Source organism: Tyto alba, unplaced genomic scaffold (genome assembly GCF_018691265.1).
Source record: "Tyto alba isolate M040663 unplaced genomic scaffold, T.alba_DEE_v4.0 Super-Scaffold_6, whole genome shotgun sequence".
Taxonomy (NCBI): Eukaryota; Metazoa; Chordata; class Aves; order Strigiformes; family Tytonidae; genus Tyto; species Tyto alba.
This window is the reverse complement of record NW_024881327.1, coordinates 35,770,539-35,781,617: the sequence shown is the minus strand read 5'-3', so window position 1 is coordinate 35,781,617 and position 11,079 is coordinate 35,770,539. Positions and strand designations below refer to the sequence as shown.

Sequence of the window (11,079 nt, the reverse complement as noted above, 5' to 3'; positions counted from 1 at the left end):
CCGGGACCCACGGGCGGGGGGGCGGCCCCTTTCGGCCGTGGTCGTGGGTCCGCCGCGCCGCTGGGGGGCGCCGCAGCGCCCGCTGCCCAGCTCCCGCCTGGGCCGGGCGGCGAGGGCTGCCGGGAAGGAGGCGGGGGCATGGCGGCGAACCCGGGCGGGTTGCGCGGCCCGGAGCGGCCCGGGGCGGGCGGGCTGGCCCTGCTCGGCCTGCTGCCCGGCGCTCCCCGCTGCCCGCACGGTGAGCTGGGCGGCGGGCGGGCTCTGGCGGGGGCCTGGCTGAGGCGACCGCGGTGTCCGGCGGGTTGGGGGGGGGTCGGCACCTCCCTGAGGGTCTCTGCCGCTCGGGTCCCCTGCCAGGGGTCGCGTCCCACAGCAGCCTTTGTCCTCTGTTAATGCCTTCGGCTGCGAGCTCGGCACTTGCCGCGGAGGCGTTAAAACAGATCTGTCGGTTTCTCGTGTGTCATTGTATATTTACGTGTGTCCTTTAGGTCCTGCTCTTCTGTTTGTAAAGACCAGCCAGGGAGACGAGGAAGGACGCAGATTTTATGCTTGTTCAGCTTGTAGGGATAGGAAAGATTGTAACTTTTTCCAGTGGGAAGATGAGAAGGTAAGAGGGCTGCTTAAGACTTATGATAAATATTGGGATTTTTTTCTTCTATTCAACAGCAAATTGGAGAGGAAAAAAAAAGGTATAGTTTGTTTTGGAAATCTGTGGCAATTGCTGTTTTGTAAACGTTGTCTAATGGTTTATATTTAGTGGAGCATTTATTTCTGTCAGGAGAACATGTTTCAAGGAAGACTGCACATTTTGAGCAAAACTGGCATTTGTTACTGTATTGCCAAAACACATGTGTATTCAAGTTACGAAGCTCACCAATACTATGCAGCGTTGAACAAAATAGGATAGTTCTGATCCCAGGATGTCCTCATCTTCCATGATTAAGATAGCGAAAATCTGGTGGATGCTGGCAAACACTGGGATATACGTAATAGTGAGGTGGTGGGGATCAGTGTGATGCTCAGTAGTCTCAGAACGCATGCAGCAATTTCTCTTCATCTAAAAAACTTCTGTCAGATAATTGTAGGGTAACAAAATTTGGATTGATATTTTCATGAAGAGCTTGCTATGGTTTTTGTCCGCTACGTTTTATGTTATGTTTCCTAAATGAGGATCATGTGTTGTGGTCATTGTCCTCAGTAGATTGGCAGGCTGGAATTTAATCGAGTTCTTAAGCAGTTCATTGCTGTGCTGGTTACTATTAACAAGTTGTACAAAGAGAAAATAAGGTGGTTAACCACTTGGTTGTGTCAATTTAAATGGTATTCCTAGTGAAATTTCATTTTGATTGTCACTTGTATCAGAGTGTCTTTTGTTCAGTTGAATTTTACTCTCTCTCCCTTTAACACATCAGTTCTATAAGTTTTAAGCAAATGTTTTGAAACTGTTAACTGTGAAACCATAAGTATGTTTTGTGGGAACAAAGTAGAAGACTTAGGGGAGACCTGTCATGCCTCTAAAATAATCACACACAAAAGACTTGGGCAACATTTCTACTGTCACCAGTTATTCAGGATCAGGTCATAGTACTTCAGAGGGAATGCAACTGCTGGCATGTACTAACAGAAAGTATACCTCTTCTGTCTTCATCCTAATCATGTTTTGAGTTTTTCCCTGAGTATTGCACGTGGTAGAAGAATTAAATGCTTCTACTTATTTTTTGCACAGTTTAAATTCACAATGAGAGACTCGTGTTGTTTTGCAGCATGCCTCTGTGCTGCAGTAGTGCTTGTTCTTCTGAAACAGCAATCCAAAGAATGTGACAATTCTTCTGTGCAGAGCAACTAAAGCATGAGACCTTTGATGCACCCTTTCTGTTTAATATTGAGATTTAACGTGTAATACGGAGCAATATCTGTTTGTTTTGTAACTTTTTATATACATAAATTTTGCAGGTGTCAGAAGCTAGGCTTGCAGCACGTGAAGAATATAATAGAAATCATCAGCCCTCTTTTACACACAGACAGAATGTGGAAAGGTATTGTTATGTCTATTTTCTTCAGTAAAAATAAAAAAATGAGTTTAGGTACTCTGAATGTAGAGATAATATTTCAGGATTCTTTAAAATACGAAAACATGCCAGAGGGATTTGGAGAAATAAGAACTGGTTGACTGCAATGGGAAAATAACATGAAACATCTAATTAGAGCATGGTAGCATGGTATTTTCAGTGCAAGAACTGTTTTGGGTTTTTTTGCTGTGTATAGTTCTTCTTGCGTTAGTGCTCATGATGTACTAACAGCAGGTCAGTAGAAGTTTCAGAGCGCAGAAGTAACAGGCTCAACACTGTGAAATATTATTTCGTTCACATATAGATAGTGGAGTTTTGCAAGAGAAGCTTAAACTACATAGATTGTTTAAATGTCTGAACTCTTAAAATATATGAAACCCATTCATAGCTCCCCTTCATATCTTTTATAGAGGCTTTTTCAAAGTTTGTTCCCTATTGTCTTTTGTATATAAAGATACAGGGATTTTGTTCTGTTGCCGTTACCAGAGAGGAGGTTTTGCCAGGAATGCCAGCAACTGCTGTTGCCATCTGAATGGGAAAAGCACTCGGATCACCAGTTCCTGTGTGGTATCTCCACTGCCCAGTTAAAAAGTCCCAGTCAACTTTTGTATCCACTGGAGAATAAAAAAACAAATGCACAGTACTTATTTGCAGACAGAAGTTGCCAGTTCCTACTGGATCTTATTATTGATTTAGGATTCAGACGAGTGCTCTCTGTTGGAACACCCAGGTAGGTCATTGAGAATTGTTACACTGTCAAATAATATTTATCTCAAGTGCGGCTTACTAATACTTAAATAATCAAGGATTCTCCTATAGTAAGGGGTTCACAATGCTTTAATGGGTTGGGATTATCCAAGCATCTTGTGGGGTCTTGCTTTGAGCTCCTAAGATACAGGAGAGGACTGTAGCTGCACTGCAAATCACACACACACACTCACTTCAAATGTCCTGCTTTGTTTCTTACAGAAGTGACAATGAGTTCCTTCGCTTATGTTTGCAGGGGTTTTTGTTCATGGTGATTCAGTAGGCTCCACTGACTTTTCGTCTTTTAAGACTAACATATTTTTCTAACTGTGAATATTAGCCAAACGGAATCATCCAAATTCAGATTACTCCATTTTCTCTATCTGTTTGGTTTTAGGTTTAGTAAAGTACCAGGCATTCTTGTCTTGCAAGATAATTTCTGAAGCCAATGATTATGTGTTAAATTTCTTTGCTCCAATTATACTTCAGGCTTCATGAAATGATCCAGTCAAAAGCATCACAAGAGGAAGACTTCAGGGTTAGAAGCCTTCTGCTAGATATTGATTTCAGGTGGGTTTTGACAAACATTTATCTGTCTGAAGAGTATGTACAAAGATTTGTGTTCTTACTTCTTTAAAAGATAAACTGGTCTTTGTTTTCCCTTTCCCATTTCTGCATCTCTGTTCATGCACACACACACAGAAATGACAACCAGTTTATGAGAAAAGTAATTATACTTTTTTTCCCAGTATTGATATATGTTCTCAGTAATCAAAACCCAAAGATGTTGTTTTTCTTAAGGCCTTGTTTTCACTGTAAATGCCACTTAGGGCAGGCAAGAAGTTTTTTTATATTTTTCTACTACTATTAAAACTTATTTTACAGGTACTCACAGTTTTACACAGAGGATGAATTCTGCCACTACAACATGTTTAATCATTATTTTTTTGGTGGAGAGGTAAGGCCAAGTATTTCTTGAGTGCTTTGTAAAGAAGTACATGTTGTTGATGCAGAATTTTGTAAGAAAGTCATGGCTAGTCTAGTAGAAAACAAGTATCATGAGATAAAAATGGTCAACAGTACTGGAAATCAAAGAATAACAGTGCCTCTTCAGTAATTCTCTCCCACTTGATTAATAGATAAAGTTGCCTATTAAATTTATGCTACTTAATGTTACTTACACACCTTAGCTGCTGCTTTTATTAAAATGACAACTTGGTGTGAGTTGTTGCCTTTTATAAGTATTCATTAGGCCCGTTCTTGCGTTGCTACAACAGAATTAATTGTTTTGTTCACAGCCTTTAAAAGCCCAATGGATGCCATGGGACTTATTCACTGGTACTTGAGGTGGGAGGGAAAAGGAGGCTTTTCTGCTTTCTGCCAGGCAAGCAAGGTTAAAAGGTTAACCTTGCTGTCGTATAATGAGGTTGAATTAGTGTAATGGTTAAAGAAAATGCTGAATTTATTGTTTCTCTTTAAATGTCACATGAAGTGCTTAATTTTGAGTTTATTAGGAAAATGGCAGCTGTAGTAGGATATTTATTGTAGCTCTGTACAGAGAATCACAATGTAATTCAATTCCAAATGTTAATTTCAAACATTTATCCCAATACAATGTTCATTCTTTGCTCTTCCTCGGCCATTATTAGTAAGCCACCACTGATTTGCATAAACATGTTTTTTGCAATACCTTTCACACTATGTAGATAATTTTCAGATTTTTTCCATTCCAAAGGCTAATTTTGAATGAGATCCTGAAAATAAAAAGCATCACCTAGAATTAAATGGGAGGCTGGTCTGAATTTCTTACATTTGATTTTTTTTTAATCCATTACTCTGTTCAAGTTTTGTATTTTTCAGTTAAAACAAAAAGCTCTGTTCATCTGCATTATAATCGCTGTAGTGTTCTTTTCAAGGTGTGAAGAGGTGGCACCTGTACTGACACTGTATTGCAGTGTACTCAGGGACTGAATTGCAGCACCTTTGAATGCATATTAGGGTCAAAAATCTCATTTTGGAATGCAATAGAATCTAAGAAATAGTTGAGAGAACACTGCAAGATGGCAGTGGATACATAGCTTTTTACATTTCCTTTAGTAATGGAGTCCAGGTTGGATTGCTAAAATTTGAACGCTGTATTTTTATAACCAGTATGGATTGAATTAGTTTTCAGTGGACTGACTTTTTTCCCATTACTTTGATAATGTTTTGCAGAATAAAACTAAAGTTAAAGGACATGAATAAAATGTATTGTAAGCCTGAACTTTGCTTTCTTGCTATAAATAACATATTTTTTCCAAGTTAAATTTAGTACCCTTAAGTTCCATCTTCAAAGTTGAATCTTATGAAATAGTAAATTTATTGCCAAAACCAATATTTTTACAGTTCTTGAATCTATATTTCTGGAAATTAACCTCTGTTTCTTACAGGCTGCATGTGAAACTTGTAGGAAATTCTTGTATCAAGACAATGGTGAAAGAGTCATTATGGTAACTGATCCCCCATTTGGAGGTTTAGTGGAAGCACTGGCTTCTAGTTTTAAAAAACTGATGGCAATGTGGAAGAAGACAGAAGGCGGCATGTATTACAACCAGACAGGTGGGTTGAGCTGTAACATCACTGTAAAAAGAAGTACCTATTTAAAGTCTGTGGTTCTTGCTACTCAGATGAATGTGAACACACGTTATAGATTCTAAAGATGAACTAGCATATATCTAATTTACTCTCCTGATACTTTTAGTTTATTAATACCCAATTCTCTAAGACTCTCTTAAAAACTTTAAAAAGTTTTTATAAATCTGCTTTGCAATTAAAATGGACTTTAAAGGTAGAGAAGAATAAGCTGTCAAATCAGTACTTTTTCTTACCAACCTAGACAGGTGATAAGAGTTGTTAGTTAAGTGGAGTTTACAGCTCTGCATATATAAAATATGCCAAAACTTTGTTACCTAAAGGAACTAGTTCTTATGCCCAGCATGACATACACATGCATGTTTATGTATTCAGAACATTTACTGTAAATTTTTCATGCTTCATGTACCTTGTTTTTCTTTAATGTACATCTAAGTCTTTTCATTACTAGGTCATAACAATCAAGAAATGCCCATGTTTTGGATATTTCCATACTTCTTTGAATCTCGTATTCTTGAATATTTCCCAAGCTTCAGTATGATGGATTACCAGGTATGACTGAACCCGGTGAATCTGCTGAATTTCAGTCATGTGCTGTGTGAACAGGAGTATGAATGAAAGCAGATATAATGGCAGCATTAGTCTGTAGGTGGGCTGCCTTGAAGTTTAATTTTGACTGCATTGGAGGCTCTGCAAACCCTGTGGTGCTCATTGTGTGAAGCCCAGATTCTGTATTTGCATTAGTTACACCTTTGATAACTTTGTCACACTCCAACAATTCGTTACATATCTTTAACTCATCTGTCATCCGTCCATTAACTCATTTCTTTTACCAGGTTTTCAGGATGACAGAATTTGAACTAATTTTGACAGGTGCATATTGCAGAGGTGACAGGTTTCAATTGAACAGTGTTTCATTTTTCCTAGATGTTGAAATGTCAGTAGCTTGGTGGGTAATGCCCAGCCTTGGATAAGTAAAATAGGATTATTACAGTATTGGGAACATAATTTCTTGATATTAAGGTTGCACAGATTTAAAAATAAATGAGACTAAATACTTGCTGTAGAATTTGTAATAGAATATGGGGCTAGAGGATTTTATATAAAAATGCAAATTTCACAAGGCACATATAAAGATGATAAATATGTAAATAGTTCTGCCAGTGCTTAGCATCCAGTTTAAGACTCTTTTTCTGTGGCTTTATTTTTCTAGGTAGACTATGATAATCATGCACTTTATAAACACGGCAAGACGGGTCGTAGACAGTCCCCTGTCCGTATCTTCACGAACCTCACCCCAAGCATGATTGTACTTCCTGTGGAGGAGGGTTATAGGTAAGATGTGTTAACGCTCAAGTGACTGAAAGAGCGCATTTATTCTTAATTAAAGCATAAACTATCTAGAGGACTTTGGGATGGTGCTAGTCAGTATTGTCATGCCTAACTTTTAGATGCCATGCTCAAGAGTGCATTTCTCTGTCTCATTCTAAGGCTGCATGTTCCATAAAAAATGTGTAGGACAGCTGGGCACCTAAAAAGAAGTTTACATTTTCCAGGGTGGAATGATGAGATTCCTCAGCTTGTCTGCAGGAAATGTTTTGTACACCTACAAGAGAGATTTACAGCTGTGCCTGATAATCAGCTTGGTTGAGACAGTAGTTAATAAAATGAACACTAAGAGAAGCATCAAGGACAAAGGAATGGATTTGGTTTGCTTTACTGCTGATAGTGTTGCTAATTTGAATTCAAGCACCTGAATTTTACAGTTTGGATGCACTGTGTCGAAATGATTACGAGGTTCTGGGCCTAAGTGGTGATTTTCTGCATCAAAAACATCGCCTTTAATTTAGCAAAGTGATTTTGAAATCCTCATATTTATTGTTGAGGTTCTATAAAATTAATTTGTATTGCTTCATGAGCAAATAGTGGACCAATACCTTCATAAATGTTTTTTTCCAGGTATTGCACTATATGTCAGCGGTATGTTAGTTCTGGTAACCAGCACTGTGAGATGTGCAATTCATGTACATCAAAAGTAAGTATTTTGACTTTTCTGGATGGCAGTTATAGCAGTAGTCAGATAATAACTCCTGTATTACTTGCTTTGGTAAAAACCTAATCTGATACTGATTTCCTTGAGAAACCTCAAACAGTTCAGTTTCGTAGACACTTCACAGGACATCGTTCGTAACCCCCTGGGAACTAATTTCTCTTTCCCCAATTCCTTTGTGCTGGAAGGAGGACAGGAAAAGTTTCCTGCTTGCCACTTAGACCGTACCTTATTCATCAGTGGTCTGTTGACACATACATTTCTTCTTAGAAATTCTTGTAAAATATGCTATTTTCAAAATGCAGTCACTATGCTGCAGTTGTCGCAGATTTGCAGGACTGTTGTTTCTAAGTTACAGTCCTTCCTACAGAGGACCTGTTTCTATAAATAATGGGGACATATATCAGTAATTCAGTTTTGAGATAGAATTAGTGTTCTTTTTAAAACAAACAAATAAACAGTGCATTTATTCATCTTTTGTAGGATGGTAGACGATGGAAACATTGTGTTCTTTGCAAAAAATGTGTAAAACCTTGTAAGTACAGAAAAATTCTTTTCTAAATAAAAATATACTTACTGTTTAAGCTGTAATCCAAAGAAACTGAGATTACAAACCAGAAGAGAAAATATTCTGCAACAGAAAAAAATGTAATCTTTCAGAAGACAAAGGAAAGATCTCAGTTTCACTCGAGTTGTCATTCAGTAGCTTAGGTATATTTACACTGTGTGGAAATGTGATAAATTCTTGTCAAGACATACTAAATCCCATTCATATTTGTTATGGGTAAACTTAATTATTTCGATTTGTCATATAAGTGTTTCCTGATTTTGTAAACATTTTCATTAGAATTTCATAAACAAATAGGTAATTACTGAAGTGTTTGAGTGGGCATGGTCAAATTATGTTTCATACACAAATGCAGTTGTATTTATAGCTCTATTTAAATAGCTGAAACAATAATTTTTGTTATTGATAAAGAAGTTGCAATTTGTAAGTCTATTTTAACATCTGGACTATTTTTCATGTTAGGATCACATACAGGATAATAGTTCTAATGACAAAATAATTCAGTTATATTGAAATAGTTACTCGGTACATCTAATGAAGAAGTACCTGGCTGCCTTATGAAATGTGGTAAGGGACTAGAAGCTGACTACGTCCATCTCTGTAAAACTAAAATATAATTAAAAACCTGGTAATACAGCCTATATTTAAAGCTTAATTTCAGAATTATCATTCTAAACCTTTTCAAGATCATAAATCACGTTACTTATTTTGCAGCTTGGTTTCACTGTAACAATTGCAACTGCTGTGCTCTTCAAAACCACAGCTGTGAGAAGACTGATGCTGGCTGTTTTGTTTGTGGCAAGGCAGGTCACAAACGCAGTACCTGTCCCAGTCTCTCTGACACCACTACGGCTTGCCAGTAAGTGTGATATTGCATTAATATAATAAAAGATAGCATTCAGATGAGATTAGATCTTACTTCACTGTAATGATAAAGAAAGAGATGATTTTTGGCTTTGGATGCTGGTGTCAGCTTTCACCCGCTTGCTGTACTGGTGGGAAGTATATACTGAAGGGAGGGTATGATAAAAACCAGGCAGGTCACTTACTGTGGCTCCCAATTCCTTAACTATGGCTTTTATTTCAAGACTGCTTTATAGAGATCCCAAACTTTGCTGTATGGTGAATGGAATAGCTCTGTCAATAAGATTAAAAATTAAAGTAATGAAACATTTAGCCCCTTTGGGTTCCTCATGAAAGGGCAGAGAAGAGAGTCACAGCACTGTTTTTATTGCTTCTTGTCTCTTTTGCTTTGTTTTGGCACCTTTTTCTTTTGTCCTTCTGGGATTTCAGGTACTCTCTGTAGTACCGTCTAAATCTCCACCATGTAAGATCTGTATTAATGATGGTTACATTGAGCTTCTGTAACATACACAAGCACATACTTGTATGTATCAAAAGACAAAAAAAAGCTGTGAGTGATGGCCTTCAGATGGAACTAACTGAAAAGAAGAAAAGGGATTTGTTAAGAGGTGATACAGCAGTTGGCTCAGTCTTTCCAGTTTGGGATAGTTGGCCTGCACTTCTGTAACTTCCTCTCCAAACTACGTGGGTGGGTTTGTGATTCTTGACTTGAATGGCTGTAGCAGTGGCAACACGAATCTTTCCTCCCAAAAGATGTGCCACTGTTGCATAGTGAGATTCAGGTAGTTAGCCTCTTGGATCAGCATCAAGAGATTCACCAGGTGCCTGCTGGATGGTGGAGGACTGCAGGTACATGGCTTCATGTCCTGCTATGACATTACTCTGAATTTCGGTTATGGAGTATTAGAGATAAAAGGTAGCAATATTTCATTTTAGATCTTTCTTAAAAAATCCTTCCCTTAACGTTTTTTTTCTTTGCTTAAAAAAGTAAAAAGGATACTGAAAGAAAACAATGAAACCTCATTTATTCTGTCAAGTAAGATATTATTTTGTGTATTGTACTGAGTGGTTGAGTCCTTTCAGACCATAAGCTACTTCTTTTGCTGATTTATTTCAGAAGATAGCTTAGGTTTCTTTTTCTGATAAAAACATCTTGTATGTTTTAGTTAAAATTATTCAGTGTTTTGGGTTATGAAATACATTCTTTGTCAGAAACAGAAAACAATCCACTTGCTGGTTACTTAGGTCCTGTATTGTTTGCAGGAGTCTTTATAATACTGTTAAACTTTAACACTTTGTTCTGAGCCTTTCTATTGTATATTCATGCATTCTATATTGAGCATGAAAGTCTGTATGTGCTTTTTTGTACTTGGTGAGTGGCATTTCTTAAGTTCTCTACATCTGTTTAAAGGTAAATGCTGAATTAGTACATAGTGAAAAATGGCAGAAAAGTGGACAAACAGTTCTAGGAAGATTAGATGTCATAACATTGTAAGATGGAATGTTCTTTGTGCTTTCTGTGACAGTATTTCTGAGGTTCATATAGCCCCATAACCACATTATTTAAAATACCATCAAGTGTAGAAGTATGTTCTCCATTCTGTTGTAATCTGTATGTTCATTTTTTGCTTTACAGAGCTGACAAAAAGCAAAGGAAGAAAACTCAAAAGAGGGTAAAGGTGGGGATCTGTAAGAGATCAGCTATGAAGCATGCTATATTCTTCAAGAAAAAAGTAAAGAATAAGAAAAAAAAGACATGAACTTGTTTGCCAATACAAAGTGTTGTTGTTTTTTGTTTTTCTTTTTTTTCCTGGACAGCCTTTGATTCCATTTTCTAAAAATGCTAATATTAGCATCCAAAATAAAACCTGATTGAAGTAAAAGTGACGATTCTTTTGTTACACATCATTACTGGCACAAAAAAAATGCTAAGTAAACCGCACAGGTACCATGTATTTGTAAAATGTAACATTTTCGTGTGATTAGGATTAGCTATTTGTCTAATTTAGTGGGAGTCTGCAGTTAAGGGAGGAGTACTGCTGAGAGGTGAGGTATTGGTGGATACTGTGGCTTTGTGTCAGGTATTGGGGGGCTTGGAGCAAGGGAGTAGGTGAGGTTAGGTGATGGGAAGGCACAGATTCTTAGGAATC

At 37.6% G+C, this 11,079-nt stretch overlaps 1 protein-coding gene across 1 annotated transcript; it reads left to right on the top strand.

Moving 5' to 3' along the window:
• The first annotated feature begins 136 nt into the window (after nucleotides 1-136).
• ZCCHC4 (zinc finger CCHC-type containing 4) lies at nucleotides 137-10,702 on the top strand. Its single transcript, XM_042807746.1, has 13 exons — nucleotides 137-238; nucleotides 489-607; nucleotides 1,954-2,036; nucleotides 2,524-2,799; nucleotides 3,306-3,386; nucleotides 3,702-3,774; nucleotides 5,246-5,414; nucleotides 5,899-5,999; nucleotides 6,661-6,782; nucleotides 7,407-7,482; nucleotides 7,981-8,032; nucleotides 8,780-8,924; nucleotides 10,566-10,702. The coding sequence occupies exons 1-13, from the start codon at nucleotides 139-141 to the stop codon at nucleotides 10,687-10,689; spliced, it is 1,521 nt and encodes a 506-aa protein (XP_042663680.1). The 5' UTR covers nucleotides 137-138; the 3' UTR covers nucleotides 10,690-10,702.
• Nucleotides 10,703-11,079: the final 377 nt, after the last annotated feature.